Source organism: Hydra vulgaris, chromosome 11 (assembly GCF_038396675.1).
Source record: "Hydra vulgaris chromosome 11, alternate assembly HydraT2T_AEP".
NCBI lineage: Eukaryota > Metazoa > Cnidaria > Hydrozoa > Anthoathecata > Hydridae > Hydra > Hydra vulgaris.
This window is the reverse complement of record NC_088930.1, coordinates 35,227,501-35,250,158: the sequence shown is the minus strand read 5'-3', so window position 1 is coordinate 35,250,158 and position 22,658 is coordinate 35,227,501. Positions and strand designations below refer to the sequence as shown.

At 27.7% G+C, this 22,658-nt stretch overlaps 1 protein-coding gene across 3 annotated transcripts in view; it reads left to right on the top strand.

Moving 5' to 3' along the window:
• The first annotated feature begins 436 nt into the window (after positions 1 to 436).
• Positions 437 to 22,658, top strand: part of LOC100209351 (glutamate decarboxylase 1) — a 29,441-nt gene continuing 7,219 nt past the window's right edge. Inside the window, exons 1-10 of one of the 3 annotated variants that reach the window (XM_065810908.1) lie at positions 437 to 562; positions 1,589 to 1,686; positions 1,796 to 2,029; positions 5,805 to 5,895; positions 5,987 to 6,093; positions 8,039 to 8,084; positions 13,091 to 13,157; positions 13,357 to 13,436; positions 22,205 to 22,259; positions 22,465 to 22,581. In XM_065810908.1, the coding sequence (XP_065666980.1) occupies positions 1,602 to 1,686; positions 1,796 to 2,029; positions 5,805 to 5,895; positions 5,987 to 6,093; positions 8,039 to 8,084; positions 13,091 to 13,157; positions 13,357 to 13,436; positions 22,205 to 22,259; positions 22,465 to 22,581 (882 nt within the window). In that variant the 5' untranslated portion in view covers positions 437 to 562; positions 1,589 to 1,601. Of the gene's footprint in view, positions 690 to 1,588; positions 1,687 to 1,795; positions 2,030 to 5,804; positions 5,896 to 5,986; positions 6,094 to 8,038; positions 8,085 to 13,090; positions 13,158 to 13,356; positions 13,437 to 22,204; positions 22,260 to 22,464; positions 22,582 to 22,658 lie in introns of all 3 variants that reach the window. The other 2 variants (XM_065810910.1, XM_065810911.1) reach the window with 2 other exon arrangements.

Below are 22,658 nucleotides of genomic sequence, written 5' to 3'. Positions count from 1 at the left end.
ATCTAAGTAACATTTAAAATCAAACTATTTTTAGAGGCAGGTAATATTATTGATGAAAAAAGAGCTAGTTTGTTGCCCAAAACTGGAAAGCAAATCTTTGCACCGCAATATTTATAAACTTCTAGAAATCCTTACTTACATAAATAATTATTGCGAATAAAATTACATTGTGTTCGTTTAGAAAGTTGTATTTTTTATCTAGGTTTACCTATAGTTCTATATTGCCCGGTATGTCAATGATTTTTTGATTTAACTTACACAGTCTGTGTCACTTGTTTATAAAGAAATAAAAGTAAAAAGAAATTCCGACATGAAGTATTGTATGGTAATACAATAAGATACGATAGGCCGGAGCCGTAATGAACTATAAGTCACGAGTTCCGGCCGGAAAGGAATTACGGAATCTCTAATTGTTGCTAAGATTTACCTATCGTAACGCAAAAATAGATTTGCGTATACAGTTGTCTCTCGATATTTCGAAGTCTCAGGGGGCGGCTCTATATGCATTTGTGTACATCTGGTACCCTGTATACCACCATTGAAACCCAAAACACACCACTGGGTAAAACTAGAGTTGAAATTATAATTAAATAGCAAAATTTGCATAATAAAATAAATATACTACTTCGATATTCATAAAAATTCACGCAGCTTTAACTACTATGAATAAAGCACAGTGCAATATTAATGTAAACTTTTTAAAATTTTGTCTTAATAAATCAAAATTTTAAAACAATTTATATTTTAACTTTTTTTTCATAAATATTAAATAAAATTTTTGAGTTTTGAAATCGTTTGTTTCTAGTTTGCCTAAACTTTAAATTCATTGAAAGGAAAGAGCTTTAAATTTTTTACAATTGAATTTTATTTAGTTTGAAAATATAAATTTCAAAATCAAAGGAACAAAATTTTCAAAGAAGTTAAGTCCTTAAGTTGTTTTTTTTAAATTAGCAACAGTTAAAATTATGTGTATTGACAAACAAGATGCAATAAAAAAAAAGCAATAACATATCTAACAATAAATAATAATAAAAAAAAATAAATGGTAAAGATGTAATAACTACAATAATATTGTAGTTAGTTATTGCATCTTTACATTTTTTGTAAAATAAGCTGAAAAAGTTTATAAAATAACTCAATTGGGTTCATAAAATATAGTAATTGTGTTGTTTGATAAACATCATCTATATAAAGAAGAAGTCTTGAAATACAAAAAGCTGCATTAATTCATGTCGGAAAAACTTGGATTTTACATTAAAAAGTTAAATATGTTTTATTAAGTATTGACTTTATTAAAACCAAAATAGAAACAACATAAAAATCATACAAAAAATTAAACCAATAAGATGAAATAATAAATTTAAAATTAAAAAGCAATAGTATTTTTTTCTGAGCAAATTTTATTTTAAAACTTAACATTTAATTGTTAAAATCTAACACAATTTGAATAATAAAAAACAACCTAATTTTTGTGGTTTTAAAATTCAAGTTATGTTTTTTAACTTTTTTTTCTCTGTGAATAGAGTATCTCAAAAATATCCTAAGCGAAAATTTTTAAAGAATGCTTATTTGTTGTTTTCTCTTTTAGCTAGTCTGATATAATGGCAACTCATTTCCAGCCACTAAACGATGATTTGAACAATCAGAAATCTACAAAGTGTTACTATGATACTAAATTCCATACAGGTTTACTATTATACATTTATGTTTTTCATTTTTTATAAATTATTATATTAAATATATTATTTTATACATTATTATACTTTATGTATTTGTGGTTTGACTTAATATTTAGATCTACTTCCAAATGTAAATAGCAGTAAGGACACAGAATCTTATATTAATGAGTTTGTTAAAAAACTTGTTTCCTTTTTGACAATTTCAAACAACCGAAATGAAAAGATAATCGATTTTATGACTCCAGAAGAGTTAATGAAGCTTTTTGACTTCAGTTTGCCAGATTCCAAGTCGTCTTTGGGTGATGTACTTCAAGCAATTGATACAATTCTGAAGTTTGTTGTCAAAACAGGTTTAAATAATAAATTAAATTTAAAATGTATAAATGGTCTTGAATTTAAGTTTTTTTTTTCATTACAAATCTGTCAATCTAATTTGTTTTAGCATAAAATTCACATATTTTATTGTTTATTTTATACAGACCTGCCAAGATCATTCATAAATTAAAATATGTTAGAATAATGCAGAGCTTTAGTTGCTATAAGCTGATTTCATAAAACTGTTCGGAAAAAGCTGTGATAACTAATTGTTGCTTTGCTTAACGCTTACCAAGTGAAACTATATTATCATTTTTTTCACAGTAAAAAACTTAATGCAAAGTTTATTATTATATAACATGTGAACCAGCTGCAATTGTTTTTAAGTCTTCAAAAACCAACTGTTAGTTGTTCTGTTTTGGCAAATTGCACATTAAATTACTTCTCTTTTTTTTTGTAATATTGAACCATGGAGCCTCAAAGTACTTTGGCTGTTGCATTTATCAAAAAAATTTACTCAGAAAATAATGGTCTAAAATGTCAAACTTGAGGTGTTGCTACTTAAAGATTGACCTATTTTCCAAAAATGGCCCCATTTTCATTAAAAAAAAAATGTTTTCCTTAATAAAATGAGATATAACAATGGCAAAAGTTTCATATAAACATTAAAAATTGGGTACCTCAATATTCTATCCTTGTTCCTGTTTTGTTTTTTATTTACATTAATGATCTTCCCAACAACATTACATCTAAAGTAGCTCTATTTGCTGACGACTCAACTTTATACTTTTGTCTTGAATTAAAATCTTTTTCTGATTGCCTAAAATAGGAAGCTGATTGTGAATTTGATCTCATTTCTATAACAGATTGGGACTGTCAACATTCATATATTAATGAATGGCAAACCTCTCCTGAGCCCTTCTTAATGTCTTCTTGGCTTATGGTTCACTGCTGACCTCTCATGGAAATATGTATACAATCGGTTGCAAAGTTAGCTTCTCTTAATCGGGTTTGCCATTTTCTTACTTCTGTTTCAATTCTACCTCTAAAAATCTCTTATTTGTCCCTGTATGGAATAGTGTTACCATATTTAGGCTGGTTTTTCTAATGATGCCCTTCCTCTTATAGACAAGGTCCAAAAGTGCATTATAAATGTAGTTGGAGCTGCTTTATCTGCCAAGCTTGAGTAAATATCTTTTTCTTTTCTACAAATTCTATATGGTTGCTGCTCAAAGGAGCTATTATATCCAGTTCTATCAACCAAAACTCAACTCAACTACTTACTGAAGCATACTTTTTACTGCTTTACATCCAACATTAAACATGATGTTGCATAGGTGTGCACAATTTTTTAACTTGTCATACCTACATTAAAAGTAATGTTTCTCAATTTCTCTAAAATATATTTATTTACTGATGGTTGTGCATGACAATATAAAAATTGATAAGTCACAATTGGTGGTATTGGGAGTACTGTAAATAGGTTGACAATGCAAGATTATTTGAAGCAACCATACCAAAACCATTATCAGAAGCCATGTATGAATTTTGTAATGTGAAAATCAAGGTGTTAGCTTTATTTAGATGAAAGGATTAGACAATTGCAGTATAAAAGTACAATGGTATAGAAAAAGAGGTACAATCAGAATTGTAATGAAATGTACAATGATGTAACAACTCTAACTGTTGCTCATAGCTTTTATCAGTTTATAGATCTTGGGAATAAGATGCTAATCTTTTTAGGTTATGCAGGATTCTTATGTAGGTTTAGAAGGTTATGTAGTAGTATTCTATAATGTTATGTGGTGGATCAGCATCATAACTGAAATCAGCCTTGAAAAAGGTGATGTTGAAGTTAAGTATCTCAATCCAAAAAGTCAACAGTACTAACATAAACATATTCAAAAATTTATCTGTTCTACAGGATTGCTCTAGTTCTGATAGAAACTATATGTTCCAAAAATCTGAAATGAAAGAAGTACAGTACAAAATAGCAACAGTATTGCAAACAGTCAAAGTAACTTGTCAAATTAATCTCCAATACCTTAAAACATCCTGTATATTTATCAATTAACATCCTGTATGCTTTTTTAATTAGAAATAATTTATTTTTATTGTATTTAAAAATATTTATTTACATAAATTATTAAATATTGTTTTAATAATTTCTTGAAAAAGTGATATATATTTGAAATTATATGTCTATATGTTTTTTCAGATTTTTTGTAACAAGTGAGTTGTAAGTTCAAATGTTTGTACATTCATAGATAACTAAAAAGATTAAAAAAAAGGAAAAAATTTATATGGGGTCCATATTTCGAGGTATATTTGTGATTTTTATTTTGAGATATAGATCCTGAAGTTGGGTTATGTAAATTAGTTATTTTTCTAATTTTTAAGCATGTTTCCTTAATAATTCAAAGTTCTAATTGCAATTTTTGAATTCTGCTTCAAAAAAGCATTATAATTATTTATTTTCTTGTTTTCATTATTTATTTATTATTTTCATAATTATTTATTTTCACATTTATTTTCTTATTTTTGTCTTTTTTTTATATTATTAAGAAAAATGTTTTTTAAAAATGTCATAAAAACTGTCATTTTAGGAAACCAGATCTATATTAAATTTCCAATACCTTGTTAACCGCCTAACATTTTTGACTAAATGTTTAATGCTTTTTATAAATTGTAATTCAGTGTTGAAGTAAGAAATAAAAATGGTAGACACATAGTTCAATGGAATGTCATTTAATGCGGAATTGCTTTTGTGGAGTTAATTTTTTTATTCTTTTTCAGATTCAGGACCTTCAAGCAGTGTTAAAGTCTCAATGAAATTTTAAAAAAGTTTAGAAATGAAATTTAGAAAAATGAAGTTTAGAAAAAAAAAAATTTTTTTTTAAAGTTTAGAAAAATAACTAAAAGAAGCACAATACAAATTTTCTTAAAACAAAATTAAAATAAAAATCCTTACAAATTAAATTGCTCATGCAATTTTGTTATTGCCTATGAGGCATATACTAAATTGCAGCCCTCGGAAGTAGGGTTGGCATTTGGCAATCATTATTATTCAGCAATTATTGCTGACCTTATTTTTCCTAATTCCAAGGGTTGAAATTGACTTTCAATTTTTGAAAAAGATTTTTCATTAGAAGTTACGAACAATTTGTTTTGATAGATGTTTATAAATAATAAAATATAATTCACCTAATTCAAATATAATTTGTTTCGATAGATGTTTATAAATAATACTATGTAATTCACCTAATTCAAATATAATTTGTTTTGATAGATGTTTATAAATAATACTATGTAATTTACCTAATTCAAATATAATTTTAACCCATATAAGTTATTCAAGAAAAGTTCTTTGATTTATTATATTATTCTGTGAAAAGTTAAAGACTAATATGGTTATGGTTTAAAATAATTGTTCCTTTATGGTTTATAATTATTTTTCCTTTATGGTTTATAATTATTGTTGAGTTGTGCAGATCAATAACAATATCTTTATTAATTGTAAATGGACCAACTGCTTTATCGCATTTCAAATATATATCTAAGTATATCTAAATAAATATCATTCAAATATATATCTAAGTTCTGAAAAAGATTTAATAGTTAATAATAGTAGAGTTTAATAATTTTGAATAAAATATTTGTTTAGTTTTAGAAGATATCTGTAAATTAGCATTCAATTATATTATGAATCAATACCATTATTAAGTAATTATGACAATATTTTATAATTACGATAATATATGAAAATAAGGCCTTTTAATAAAATCTTTCCATATGCTATTTTTAATTCAGCACATCCTCGTTTTTTTAATCAACTTTGGGCTGGTGTTGATGTAAATTGCTTGTTGGGAGACTGGATGGCTTCAGTCACTAATACAACTATGTAAACTATGTGTTTTTTTTTAAATTTAAAATGTGTATAATATAAAATATATAGCATTATAAATCAAGAAGTTTCAATTTTCTTTGTTTAGGTACACCTTTGAAATGTCACCTGTTTATATTCTCATGGAGAAGTTTATAATAGAGAAATTTCTGACTGTTGTAGGTTATGAAAATGGTGATGGTTTCTTTTTTCCAGGTACTAAACCTTATTTTACTTAGTTAAACCGTTTACCTTTGATTTTCCTTGAAAGTGTTTATAGTGTAAGAGATTTTGATTTTGAGGTTTTTTGAATTTATAAAATTAAATTAAATATTTCAGAAATTACTGAATAACAATGTCTATGTGATAAGGATTGTATAGTTATTTTGTAGTAAAAAAACATTTATATCAATGGAAATCCATTTAAAATAATGATTTAAGCATTTAAAATAAGTTAAGGAAACTCTAGTTATTATGAATTTGTAATGCAAAACATGAAATTCAGAGTTCAAGCAGTATTATTTAAAAGTCTTAATTGTTTTAAAAAAAAAAGTAAAAGTCTTAAGTCATGAAAAAGAATGTAGTTTAAGTGGTTAAAGCAGTAAGTGTAACAAAAAAGTAAATAAAAAAAAATGACGAAGGGTATATAGCAACAAAAAAAAAATGTTATTGAGATAAAACAAGATACTATTAGGGACATGGTGGAAATCAAAATAGACAAAGACAATTATGAAGAATTCCTGAGCCAAACATATTTGAGGCATCACATTCATATTTTGAAAGTTTAAATCAAACTCTCTTAAAACTTTTAAAAAAATGTGTAAAGGTTCCTGAAAAACTAAAAACAGTAGAAATTGTATAAATGTCTGTATATTATCTATAGATAGAAAAAGAGGTGAGCATGCTTATCTCACTGATGTTTTAAAAGTTAAAGATCACAAAGCTTTCTTTGGCTTTGTTTTATCTAAAGGGCTAATAGCTAGTGAGGTTAATAACTTAAGTAAACATGCAAAAACTTTCTATTTGCAAAGGTTTTCAAAGATGCTCTTGTAAATTCTGAAGTAATAGTTATAACATTAAAAGTGTTCTTGTTTTCAATTTTTTTTCATGCAATGTTTTACGTCATCCAAGAAGCTCATGTTACAACTATATTTGTTAAATTTTTTTAATGGTTTATAAGAATAACATCAAGTTTTAAAACTAATTTTCTTAATAATTTTTTTTTTCAATTATATATTTTGAAGTTAATATTAATGAAGTTAATTTATTAATTTATTTTAAATTGATAAAATAATTACAGTTTAAAAAATATTTAAAATTTAGAAAAAAAATTTCTATTTTTTGGTCAAAATAGTTAAACAAAAAAATTTTCTCATAATAAATATTTTAAGAATCATTGTCTGTGAAAAGACCAAGTATGATATGACTTGAAAGGGATGTTTTCATATGGTTTTAATTATAAGATATTTTGGACATTCTCTGGAAAAATTCACGTAGATACAAGGGCCTAAAAATGACTAAATCCAAAAAACAGTTTTCATCCTCAATGCAGCATTCAAGGTCACGAAAATAGTGGCAACCATAAAAATGCAGTAGTGGTGTAGTTGTAGAGCGCTAGCTTCATAAGCAAGAGGTTCCGAATTTGATCCCCACCATTTCCCTGTTAGTACCACGCTCAACTTTTTTCTCCATGCAGCGGCCTTGTTCGTCAAGGTTCATGTTTCGGAGTTATAGAGTTGAGAGAGGGTTATAACCATAATTAAATAGCCTCCTTGTCTGTAGTGGCCTTCTCAGTCTTGGGGAGATGAATTAACATTAAAAAAAAAAAAAAATTGAAAAATAAAATAAATATGACATGAAAAGTAAAGTTTGTTTGGTATCCTTAAGCAAATCACTCAATATATGAAAAAAGTCCAACTTCTCAAGAATAGGAAATATTCCCCAAATTAAGTAACAAGTATAAAATTTCATTACTTTGTACAAATTATCTATAACAAATCGAAATAAAATTAAAAAATTAGATATCATCAAAAAAGACTTACGTTTGCAGGAAAACATAAATGATTACACTCACTATAATGATAAAATTTTAGTGAATAAATATTTAATATTTTTTAATCATTTATTTACATTAATAAGATGTATTTTTATATCTAACTAGGTGGTTCACTTAGCAATATGGAAGCAATCGTTCTTGCGCGACACAAGTAAGATTTTAACTTTTTTTTATTTTTTATATTTACTTTTTAAAGTTTTTTTACAAAAAAGTTTTTTTAGATCTAAAATATTTTTGACGATTTTCAAAAAAGTTTATAAGATATATTCAATACAGTTTCAAAAAAGTTAATAAGATGTATTCAATACATTTTCTTAATATATGTTGTAAATTTTTATTATTACTCATAAAAATGATCAATTAATTAGTATTGAGTAAATGCTAGCTACATAATAAATATATTAAAAACATAGCCAAAATCTTTTTCAAATTTCTTTTGAATTAAATTTCAGACATTTGAAAAAGTACTCTTTTAATCTTCTCTGCAAATAGAAACTATGAATCGGTGAATTTCACCCAGGCGCCAAGGCTTTGAAGGCACCAAATTTTCATTGAATACTTTCCATTTTTCTTAGAATATAAAATATATAAATTTATAAGAATAATTGATTTAAAATTGATATACTTTTTTTTTGTAAGAATAAATATATTAGTTTATAATAAAAACTATAATAACTCAACAAAACTTATAATGAGATTTTAATTACAATAAAGAAAAAAAATTGTTTTTATTGATAAGTTATAAAGAAAATTTACTTGATGATGTTTATAGCAATTACCTTGCTTTGTTTATATTACCCATTAATTATAGTTTTAAATAGTTAATTCTTTAATAAATTATTAAAGAAATTAATTATTTTAATACTATAATATAACCACCAGGTCTTGTCACAGAAAGGCATTGTTGAAGAACTTAAAAGGATGTAAAAACCAAGTTAAAAAACCTTGATCCATTTACACTTTCTCATAAAACTCAGCTTATAATTAAAAAAAAATTACCTTTTTAAAACCTCAACTAATCAAAGGTTATTAGAACATCAGCACTTTTTTTAAAACCATGTTGCAAACCATTGGAATAAATTAGCACGGGATATACTTGATATACCTACAGTAAACTTGTGTGAAAGTATTTTTATGATGCTACGTTGGCTGCAGTAATCAATCATATCAATTGTCAGCATATGAACGCTACTTCGGCTGCAGTAATATCAATCGTCAGCATATGAACATCTGGTGTTGCTTTTGTTCATCAATACTAAACTTTTTATGTATAAGTTTCATGATTATTTTAATTAATAAATAAAAATCTAAGATCTTTTTGTTTTTAGCTGCAATCCCGCTAGATAGAAGATCTTGCTTTATAAGCTTTTGGGCACCAGACATTCAGCTCAGATTGCTGCTATAAAACTAATTGTAAAACGATGATGGAAAATTACTGCTGCTTTAAAGCTGTTGAGTTAGCTTAAAAAATCATGATGAGCAGATGATTCGTCTCAGCAATGAAACTTTTTTTAAAGAATTTTTTTGCAAACCAAATGATGTTAGTAAAATTGCTTAATATGCAGTTTTTTCAATGAGTTTCTCAAACATAAGTTTGAAGTGAATATCATTAATGTTGTGCTTTGTCATTTCGTTCAATGAATTTATTATAAAATAAAAGTTGTAAAACTACTTCATTAAGATTCTTATTCTTCTGGTTAAAAGATCAAGAACCTGTAAAAATGAAAACTTGAAATAGAAGACAACTTTATGGAAGATATTTTGATAGTTTAAAGCAGTCTTTACTTCTCAAAATACTTTGAGATTTCTTAACCAAATATACTCAATGGGTCTAAAGCTTATTCTCCAATCTATATAAATTTGAATTCGAATTTTTTAAAACAATGCCAGTACCTGTTGCGGAAGGTGAATGGCCACTATGTAAATTAAAGTTGATTTTAAAAATGATTATAGAACCACTATAACACAAGAGATTTAAAAACATCTGTCAAATTAAATGCAACTCTGTCGTAAGATGAGATAGAAATAATAACAATTTTTGCTAGTAAAAAAGCAAAAAAAAGAGTGTTATCAATATTAATTTCAAAGAATCTCTTTAATCAATCCTAATCAGTGAATGTGTTGCAAAAGTGTTATTTAATCCAGATAAGATCCAGATTTTTAAAAAAATATGAATGTTAGTTAACAGTATTAGAAATAAAAATGCAGTCATTAACATTTACATGCTTTTAATTTTAAAAACTGCATGCTTATTCTATATGCGCCTAATTGCTGCTATGCCCAGGGCGTTATGAAATGTTTAGGCAGCTCTGATCATGCACATGCAATTTCCCACTAACCAATCATTGACATTACTTAAATGTATTGTTTTTGAAAAGTATTACGAGGGTCACTATTTATATTTCGAGAATTGGCAACACTGATGTCATGTGAGTCTATCTGACGGTTCCATTGTAAAGTTTGACATTTTTGACGGTATACATACTCAGAACATTTTGTCATATGGACGCTATTTGTTTATTTTATATTTAGTTGAAAGTTTCGTATTGGTAAAAAATGGAACTGAATCGTGAACATTTTCGTGCAATGATTTTTTACAACTTGATGTGGATTATCGCAACAAGAGTGTGTCAATCAACTTAATTTGACTTTTGGCAATAAAGCTCCATCAAAAACCACTGTGTATCGCTGGTATAGTGAATTTAATCGTGTTTGTAGTTCGCTGTCCGACGAGTTTCGTGAAGGTCATCCAAAATCGACTGTAGTGCCAGAAAACATCGATGCTGTGCACGAAATGATTAAGCAAGATTGTTGTGTAACCTATTGTGAGATTATCCCACATAATTTGACAATCACTCAAAAAAAGGCTTGTGTCGATTGGTGCAAAGAAATGTTTAAGAATGGATATATTCGAATGAGCCTGAAAGTAAGCAGCAGTCGACTGTATGGGTGTTCCAAGATGAACCAAATCTAACAAAAGTTGTTCATGCATGAAGCACTTCAAAGAAAATGGTGGCCTGTTTCTTTGGAAAAACTGGTCATATTGCAACAATGCCTCTAGAGGATTGTAGAACAGTAAATTCTGAGTGGTACACAACCCTCTGTTTGCCAGAAATCTTCGGTGAAGTAAGGAAAACAAACAAGAGACGTCGGATTGTTCTTCATCATGACAATGCAAGCTCTCACACATTGACTCAAACAAGAGACTATTTGAGCACTCAAAACATCGAATTGATAGGCCATTCGCTGTACAGCCTTGATTTGGCACCCAATAATTTCTTTTTGTTCCCATCCGTGAAGAATAAACTGTGTGGTCAACGATTTTCATCGCCCGAAGAAGCTATTGAAGCATTCAAAAATCATGTTTTGTAGATACCTCATTCAGAATGGAATAAATGCTTTGAAAATTGGTTTAAGCGCACGCAAAAGTGTATCGATCATCATGGTGAGTACTTTGGAAAACAATAAAAATATATTCGCAGTTTAACTATTTGTTTTTGTTCCTATTCCCGAAATATAAATAGTGACCCTCATATATTCAAAATAATTTACTTATAACCTTCTTTCTAAAAATTCATTACAAAATTTATTTTATTATGGCGCCAAAATAATTTTTTCACCCACCTTCGGAATGTCTAACGCTGGGCCTGGGCTTGTTAATTCAGAAGTATTGAGAAACTAGTTTCAATTAAATATTTTAAGATAACAATAGCAAAGAAGTTTAATAATAAATTGATTGATTCGTTTTGTGTTTTTATATTAATGAAGTGTAATTATGTATATTTATGAAGTTTTATCACGAGGTAATCATTTTTATGATTTTCAGCATTTTCTTTCGTTATTTCAATCACGATGGCAGAGAGAATAAGATTGTCTGATACACTGATTTGTTGTTTAAGTATATATGTGCACAGAAGAATAAAAAATGCCACAGATGAGTTTAACAATCAAGTTGAAGCAGATAAGGAAGCCGATGAGATGAAAGCATCAGAAGAGTTTGAATTACATGATATAATACACGTTACACACCAAGAATCTGAAGTGAATGAATTTGATAAATTTTTTTAATTATGGTGATATGGCTACTTGGGTAATTAAATTTTATACTGATACTCTGCCAGTGACAATACCTGAATCAGCTTGTGAATGGAGATGAAGTTCGCAGACATTGGCTGCAGTATTCTTGAAGTAATGACTATGTGTATTATTTCTGCTGCAAACTGTTTACCAGTAGATTTATGACTGCGTCATCACTTTCTTCTAATGGTTCACATGATTAGAAAAACATGTCCGCAATTCTGTCAGGACATAAGAAAAGCAGTGAACATCTAGCAAATTTTGCTAGATGTTCACACTATAATACAATTGATGCCAAACATTTCTGTCTTTGTTTGACCCACTTATGGATGAGCATCTTCAAAAGTATCAAGACAATAATTTGTATGTTGTTTTTTAAAACTTGCTCCAAAATGCATTTTAGAGTATATTTTAGGAACTAACACACAGTGTTATACACAAATAATTTTTTGACATGCTGGAGAAATTTTTTTCTGAAAATATATTCAGAAAAAATTTAATACAGATTGTGGATGCAGAAGTAAGAGGTTTTAAAAACCTGTGCCTCTGACCTAATAGGCCATTGCAGTGTGCATGAAAAATCAGTTTAATGATACTTGTAAAAAATTTAATGTTCATCAAAAAACTTTTGATAAACTTTAAATTTTTATGTTATTAAACAAACAAAATTTTTTTTTTTTGTCAAACAGTCATAATTCTATTTTCCAACCCTAACTATGCAATAATTGATTATGGTTATAATAATCAACTAACAGCTCTGATGATAATAATCAACTAACAACTCTGATAGTATGTAATAAATAGTAATAGTTGCAATTAACAAGTATTTAAATACTATTATCTTTATTTTATATATTTGTTATAAATATTTCATAATTGAGGTTGAATGGAACACTGGAGTAAGTTTACATATTTAAGAGTAAACGCAGCTGTTAAAACTCCCATAAATAAATATTAAATGTTAAAAAAAAATGCGAGGAGAGCATGTAACATATTCTATAAATATATTGTTCCTTTAAATTTTGTATTAAATAATTTGCTTTTTAATTATTTTGCATGCTTTTGTATAATTTTTTTTAGGCGTTGCCCTAATTTCAGGCGTACTGGCTACAATGAGAAAAAACTAGTTTTGTTTACTTCAGAGGAAGTAAGAAGTAAATTATAGTACTTAAAGTTGACTTTTTTGTATTTTTATGTTTGGATGCATGCATGTATGTATGTATGGATGTGACTTTTTTGTATTTTTATGTATGGATGCATGCATGTATGTATAGATGCATGCACGCATGTATGTATTAATGTATGTATTTCTAGTGATATTGTTAAATCTATATTTATTATTTAAGGCACACTACTCAATTGTAAAATCAGCTGCAATGATTGGAATTGGCATTGATAATATTACAATCATCAAAACTGATGAGCAGTAATAATTTTTTATTTTATTAGTATACATATGATATCAACTTAATAAGAAATTCTCCAAAGTTTTAAGGATGGACTAATTCAGTATAAAATCATCAATATTTTAATCTTTTAATTCCCATATGTATTTTGACAGTATGTTGTCTTTAATACTTTTTATTTTTAAAGGATTGCTTATAATTAGCAAAATGTCCATTCACCTTTTGTTAAGCCAAAGAGAGAGAGAGAGAGATTGAAATAGATACATATTAGAAAGATGGATGGGTGAAAACTAAAAAACGAGACTAGATTTAAAGACACATCTTCTTAAAGGAATAAAATTTTAAAAATAGGAAAACTGTTTTAGAAGGTATTTTTATTCTAGTTTTTAAATATTTTGTGTTTTTATTTTTTTATAGAAAAATGAATAAAAAAATAAATTCAAAACAAGAAGAGATTAGAAAACGTGTGTATGAATTTTATTTAAATTTCAAAAATGCTGGTAAAAAGTTCACTTATGACCACTTTAAAGTTGAGAATATACCTAAAAGTACTATCTACAAGATAATTAAACATGCTGAAAGTGAATCTGGGTACCAAAGAGTTCAAGAAAGTGGAGTAAAAACTAAAAAAATGACCAGGACAAACATTGAAAGGCTCAAACTCATGTTTGACCATAAAGACCGAGTTTCTCAATGACAGGCAGCTAAAAAGTTCAACTGTACTCAGCAACACATTAGTAAAACATTAAAAAAAAGAACAAATATTAAATCAAGAAAAAAAACGACGACTCCAAAATGCTCTGACCAGCAAAAAACAGCAGCTACAACCAAGCGCAGTCGATTGTGTCGGAAATTCAAAAATCGTACACCAATCATTAACGATGAGTCTTATTTTACGTTAAATCACTCCAGTATCAATGGAAATGATATATTTTATACTAGTGATGTAAAATCTACTCCATCTACAGTTAAATACCAAACAAAACAAAAGTTTCAAAAGAAACTACTTTATATATTGCTTTTTCGAAGCCATTCCAAAGAAGCAATTCCATTTTGTACCAAGTGGACTGGCTGTAAATTAAAAAATCTATTTAAACAAATGTATTAAGAAGAGATTTATTCCATTCATCAATAAGTATCATTCAGACGGTGCATATGTATTCTGGCCAGATATATCTGGTGTGATGATATCTCATAGATGATATATCATAGTGAGATGATGCTATAGCATCATCTCACTATGCAAAAACAGTAATTTTGTCGTCGTTGCAAAACAAGACCATCTTAAGTCCATTTTTGCCGTTCTGAGAAAGAGGCATTTAAAGTTTTAAATTTATCAATGCGTTTGATCTTTTGAATCCCCTTTGAATGATTTTAGTCTATTTATAGCAAATTCTATTATTTTTTATAAAATAACAAAAAAAAAAAAAAATTTAAATTTATGCAATTTAAAAAGTAAAATTGACTTAAGATCTTAAAAGGATCTTAAATATAGAAAATTTCACAAATTAAATATCTTAAGTCCATAAATTTTAAAATTATTTAATTATTAAACTCTTATTTTATTAGGTTATTTATTTAGCGCTAATAATCAAAATAATTTTAAAATAATCATTTAGTGATGGAATCATTAACATGTAACAAACTTGAAAAACACTTAAAATAAATATAACAAAAGGTGATACAAGTAACAAAGCTTTCATTTTGTAATGTCTAGCTTTTACTCAATTTTCTAAATAGTAGAAACTGGCTCTGCACAATTTCTTTTGGTTGTTTGATGACTTGTTTTGTAATAACATTTGGGTTGTTAATTTGGTTTTATCTTTGGTATTTCATCATCATCAGCATCCTTCATACAACTGGCTCGAATTTTAAGGTTTTGGTAGAAATGATGATGCTGTTTTGGAATATAACCTTTGTTGCATAGGGAAAGAAGATCCTTTATTTTCAGTGCACTAATACCTCTTGGAGCAAGATACTTCTGCTTTTGTAATAGTATATCTGCTGCTGGTTTTGTGCGACCAGTTGTTTTTGATCGAAAAATACAACTTTTATATTTTTCTTCATAACTGTATTTGAAGTAAAGAACATCCGGATATTCTTTTAAAACTTTTAGCTGTACAATACTGGCCCACATAACTTTTTTTGGTTTAGATTTCTTTGCACCTTTTGATTTGGTTGAATTTGACATTTTAAAGCATTTGTTTGCTAATACTGCAGAGTATGCTGGAAATACTTTTTCATTTTTAAAATTGATTATGTCATCATGATTTAATACAGTTAACACACAGGTGTTTTTTTTAAAAGCTTGTTCAATTGTTGTTTCTCATTGCATAGGTGTATAGATTGTTCGATTTCGATATTGTTTTTCAATTATTGAGTGAGCTGCATCATTTTCACTCTGACTATGTCCAGGTACAAAGAATGTAAGCTCAAATAAATCTAATTTGAATAAATTCAACGCATCTGATAACATTATGTTCATCATTTTATTTTGATTTTGGCCCCCACAACGATCACAGAAAAGAAAAAATTGTGTTGGTCCTTCTTTGCTTTCAGATTCAATAAATTTAAATACTGCTGTACTTACTTCACAGCTAGCTTTTTGCCCTTCATTCTCATTCCAAAAATACGAATATGTCTTTAAAGAATCAAGTTTTTGTAACAGTGAGGTTATGATTTTGCAGGCGCCTGGAATAATAAAAAGCTCCAGTTGTACCATAAGGTGATAAAAGAACTTGCTCTAAATCAAAAGCTGCAGTTACAATCAACGATGTTTTTATTGCGTCTTTCTTTCTTTCTTCTTTATAAGCTCGAGTAAATTTATATATATATATATATATATATATATATATATATATATATTAGGGATATGACTTTTTTGCAACCTACTAGGCCTGTATCGTAATTCAATGAACTTTTATGTAAAAAGAACGAATAGATGTTTCATTTTGACATATTTTGAAAAAAGGTCACCCCAAAACCAAAAAATCGAATTTTCAATAGGTATACTTTTGTACAGTAAATGAATATTAAAGGCTGAAGATGTTGTAAGAGTCATACTCCTGTTGTTATTTTATTTATTTATGCAACATGTACTGTGATATAACAAAAAACATTATGTGATATATAATTATACAAGTATTACAAAATTAACAGTATCAAAGCGTCTAGTACAACAATATACATAACTGTCTGTGTCTATAGGCCTACTGTGTTTAGTACATGGGTCACATGATGCTCACGTCTCATAAAGAGTCTAGCGCTTATTACTTAGAATGAATCGAAGTTGCAGTTTGTCTTTCTTTCTGCAGGAAGCATACAGGTCTTGCATCACCTTGATTGCACGTTCAGCTATCTGATTACTTCGTGGTATGTCGATGACGGATGGCTCTTTCTTCCAGTGATTTTTGAATGACTGCAATGCCTTTTTGTAAGGCTTCAATACATCAGATAAATTCTTGAAGTCATTGTCATTGTACTTTTGACTACTAAACCAATGTTCTGCCCACTCATATGAAATGAACCTGCAAACCTTCTCCAAATTCTTTCTCGCTTCAGGCATAAGAATGAACTCCAGAATGGCGAGAATGGCTCTTGAGTTCCATCTGGCATTGCTCATATTAGGAATGTTCTGAAAGTGAATCAGAGGGAAGTTTCTTTGTTCTTCATAGAACCTAAACACTCTTGTTAAATGGTACAAAAACTTCATATCGTCTCTCCACCCTGATTTATCAAGAATTTCTACAGTTCCATTCACAAACTTATCCTTCAGTTCATCATACTTATTCAACAGTTCAGACACAAATGGGTATTCAATGTTTGGAGATTTGGTATCACCCCCAAGTTCTTCGTCCATCACCAGACGGAGAATCCTGTCTAGTACGTGATGCTGACAACCGATAAATTGTGGTATTGTGACACCCTTTAATTTAAACATACGTTGCAACTTCACAACAACTCCATTTCTCTTCCCAGTATTGACGTTTGTTGTATCAGTAATGATCATCTTAATTGAATTCCACAAATTGTATTCATCAATAAGTTTGGCAATTTTTTCAGCAACAGTTTCAGCTTTGCCATCTTTTAAACGCAGTTTAAGTTTCACGTCAGTTCTTTCATTCTGAAGTACAACTACCTGATATTCCTTATCATCTATTCGTTTGCCGTCAAAGTGTAAGGACCACTGTTCCATTTTAAGTTGTTGTATCATTTCTTTTTTTAATTTACCTGCCTCTTTGAATATGGACTTGTAAATTGCTGATTGACTTGGAGTTGGAATATCAATACCTTGTTGTGATAATACATTGCATATTTTAGCAGCTTTCTTTGTGGAAACTCCACTTGATGTAACCATACTTACAGCAAATTTACTTTTGCAGTGCTTTCTAGTTTTTTTCTGAGTGTCCTCATCATCGTCTTTATCACCGTCGTCGTCTTCATCATCTTCACTCTTACTTTTGCAGTTTTCAGATTCAGTACCACTGTCTGTGGTAGACAGGACTTGTGATGTGGAAGGTATTGCTGTTCCAGACTGGACTTTCCTTCTCTTGGAAGGGTGAATGGTTTCTTTACTTGCCACTTGTCCTGTTGAGTACCCCACCTGTCCTTTACTTTCTTTTTGTAGGTGGTATAGACGTTTATCTTCCGAGGATAACCACTGGCCATTCACTTTCGTGATGTCAAATAATGCATTGAGAACATCATATTTTCCACGCTTGACACATTCATCATAGACCTTCAGCACCTTCATAAGCTTTGCTCTTATCACTTGATCAGACACACGTGGAAAATTCAGTTTATTGTCCCACAATTTTGTAATTTCCTTAGAAATTTGGTCTATTCGTTCTTTTCTTCCTTTAACATATGCTCCGAGAAACTGGTATCTTCCTACGATCTGCAATTGAGGTGGTATTCTGGATTTTTCATCGAGTGAATGTTCTTCTACAGCCACGCTTCCTCTTCTTCTGTGTGACTCTTGAAATCTCACCAAATTTTTAGTCTAAGTCTTCTTGTTCTTTGTTACTGTGGTATGACTTTTCTTGTGAGACATCATATAATATTGTTACGACTTTACGGATAGCTGAGCGTAAATATCCGTTTAATAAAGTCGTTTAATTAATAAAATACTTTAACTGTATAGTAATCCAATTATAGTTCGATAATCCAGTCAATGTTGATAACAGTTCGATAATTCAGTCCGTATCCTAACGATAATGCTACAACTACTTATACTTCGTACACTTACAGCGTCTTTAGTTCGCTACAGTAGTTCCTTATTAGCTCAGTTACACGCAGAGTACTTCATAGAACTATTCACATTATCAACACTGAGCTCTGACAGCAGCTCGCTTATATAATTATTTAGAGCTTCCAGAATGTTCTACTAAGTTCTATAATCTTCTACAGTCTGTTACAGTCGTCTATATCACCGTGGTAACACAATGACGTCATCACATAACAATTCCAAGTATTTGCCGGCACACGGCCGTTTCGTTGCCATGGTAACGTGTGGCGTTATATTTATAAATTCATAACAAAATAATAAAATAAATAGAATTAAGCTGAGAATTAAGCTTAAGATTAAAACATCGGTCAAAAATGAGTGTATAAAAATGGTAAATCAAATTTTTATTTTGGGGGTGACCTTTTTTTGTTGCAGAAAGCTATTTGGGCCTTTTTTCATGATTTTAGGTAAAAGTTCATCGATTTATGATACAGTAAACATTTTATTTGAAAAAAAATTAAAAAGTCATATCCCTAATATATATATATATATATATATATATATATATATATATATATATTTACATATATTCTCATGCATGCTTCTAATTTATAAATTAATTCCAATGTCCCCTGACATCAAGATAAAACATCTTACATTCCATAGTAACTTCAAAAGTTCCACTGAAAATATGATTCCATTATATGTCAGGTAGTAGACATCTTTGCCATTGTCTAAGCCTTGTTTCAAAATTTTCATTGGTACGGAACATAGGTCATTGACCAAATTGGAATGTTTACTGCATCCTTCAAAACTTAATGAAGTCATCTCATTGTAATAATCTATATTAATTTTTTTTTACAACTAATTATTTTTGGAGAGAAAATATTTTGCAAAGCATAAATTATGTCTTTAAATTAATTACCTGCTACTGTAAATATTTACTATAAGTTAATAAATTAATGTAAACTATAAAATATATTTAACTAACTTTTTATTTAACTAACTAAAAATGTCCCTTTTATTTATTAGCGTATTTGGAACTACCAAACTATTATCTTCGTCAACATGATCCATACAGTTACTTGTTGCAACAGTCACAGATGTCATATTAAAATCTTTTAAATAACAGCATAAGACATGTAAAATTGAAAATAAAATTTGTACATTAATTTTCTCAAAATTTCATGTCTACTAATAAGTTATTCTAAATAAGTCCTTTAGATTTTATACTTATAGAGTTTAAGAGTTCATTGTGGTAAAATAGTTATTACTTGCGGTGAGTTCTAGCATTCTGAATATTATTCAGAGTGTTATAAATAACTGTTTAATAACTATCATTGCCAAATGATAATTATTAAACAGTTAGTTATATCGCTCTGAATATTATTCAGAAGGCTAAAACTCACTGCAAGTAATAAATATTTTACCACAATGAGCTAAATTTGAAACTCTAGTAAGAAACTTACTAAACTCAGTAGAACTCTAGTAGAAACTTACTAAATATTATTACATGGTCATAATAAGTTTAACTCATTTTTTATACAATAATTTACTTGAAAGATAGTATAAGCTTCAAAATAATTTACGATAACACTTTAAAAATACTATATAAATACACATAAGATAGTCTTGCTTGAGTCTATATGGACTTAAGTATAAATAGTATAGATAGTTTTTCATGTCTTTTTAAATATTTTTTTCGGACATAAGATATTTGAATTTTGCTCATTGTGGCCTAAATTTAATAATTTTTGGTTCCATGCATTGTGAGATGATTTTTATACACCTAAGGAGTACTTCGGGCCAAAAAAGTCATTTTAGCCAAAAATGGGCTTAAGATAGTTTTGCTTTGCAGCGACGATGTACCTAAACAAGGAAAACGTGCATTATGTTGAGAAAGCGGATAACCCTGCAAATTTGCCAGAATGTTGTCCTATTGAAAATTTTTGGAGTATTTTGAAAGGCCTTGTCTTCAAGATTAATTGGCATGCAGAAAATCTTAAAAAATTATGTTCTAGAATCAAGTATTGCCTTAATAAAATAGATATTGAGCTCATACGGAGCCTAGCTCAGTCTATACCAGGCCTAGTTGATAAAGTCAGAAGAAATGGTTTAGTTGAGAACAACTGATTATATATTTAAAAACTAGAATAAAAATACTTTCTAGAACATTCCTTTTTGTTTTGTCTTACTTCTTTAAAGAGATATGTGTCTTTAAATCCAGTTTCGTTTTTTAGTTGTCACCTTTTATTTATATATATATATATATATATATATATATATTATATATATATATATATATATATATATATATATATATATATATATATATATATATATATATATATATAAATATATATAAATATAAATATATATATATATAAATATATATATATATATATATAGATATATATATATATATATATATGTATATATATATATATATATATATGTATATGTATATATATGTATACACACATATATATTTACACACACACATACACACACACACACACACACACACACACACACACACACACATATATATATATGTATATGTATATATATGTATATATATATATATATGTATATGTATATATATGTATATATACACACATATATATTTACACAAACACACACACACACACACATATATATATATATATATATATGTATATGTATATATATGTATATATATATGTGTGTGTATATATATATATATACATATATATATATACATATATATATATATACATATATATATATTTATAAAAAACATAAATGTATATATATATACATATATACATATATATATATATATACATATATATACACATATAATATATATATACACACACACACATATATATATATATATATATATATATATATATATATATATATATATATATATATATATATATATATATACATTATGATTTTTTTGTCGTGAATGTCCTAACGAAAAATCCAATATTAAAAAACAGCAAATAAAGCAACCCAATCAATGATGTGAATGATGAAAAAGTATAAATGATTATTTAAAACCATGTAAATTATGTTTAAAAAATGCACTTTAACATTACCAAAGTTCTCAATTATGGTTCTATTATACGTTTTTTAACGCTACACAATAATAAACTTAAAAACACGTTTTTACAAAATTTCACCTTTAAAACCATGGTATGATAAAATGATTTTTTTTAATAATTTTTTTGCTTAAAAGTATTTTTAAATTGTTAAAAAAAAAGTTATGGAGTTAATATGTGTTTTCATAATTTTTTTTTCTTTTTTTTTTCCTTCCTCTTTTGGCAATATATACAAAAGTTTAATCTCTGTGTCAAATATTGTGAACTCTTTATAGTGTAAATTGTTAAGAGGTTTGTTACAACTTTCGCCACAATCCTTTAAAAAAAAAAGAATAAAAACTAAATTTACGTAAAAAATTATTAATCATAAAAGTTATTAACCAAAAGTAATTTATTAAAACATGTATTAGATTTAAGATTAATATAAAAAACTCAGTAACAAATACTAATGATAAAACAATGTTTTAAGGGGAAAGTTGGTTGTTTCAGATTTAGAAGTGGAAGTTCAGAAAACTATAAAAAATGTATGTTTAATGTAATTCTTATGTTTATTAATATTTTGTAATAATAGTTTTTTATGAACATCGGATGATTTATTTATTTTTTTGTTATTTTTATTTTGACTTAATTTATTTATATACTTTTAAGTATTGATAAAAACCTAATGTCAAGAAAGTCAATGAATAAATACTTATGTTTAACTTGATTTTCTTTAAATTATAATTTAAGGGTGCTGAACCTTTTTGTGTGTGTGCAACTGCTGGAACAACTGTTGTTGGAGCTTTTGATCCTTTCAATGAAATTGCAGATATTTGTGAAAAATACAATCTGTGGATGCATATTGATGTAGCTATCTCAAATTTTTATTTAAACACATTTTTTAGTAATCCTTGATTGTAACAGTATGTAATAAACCAATAATT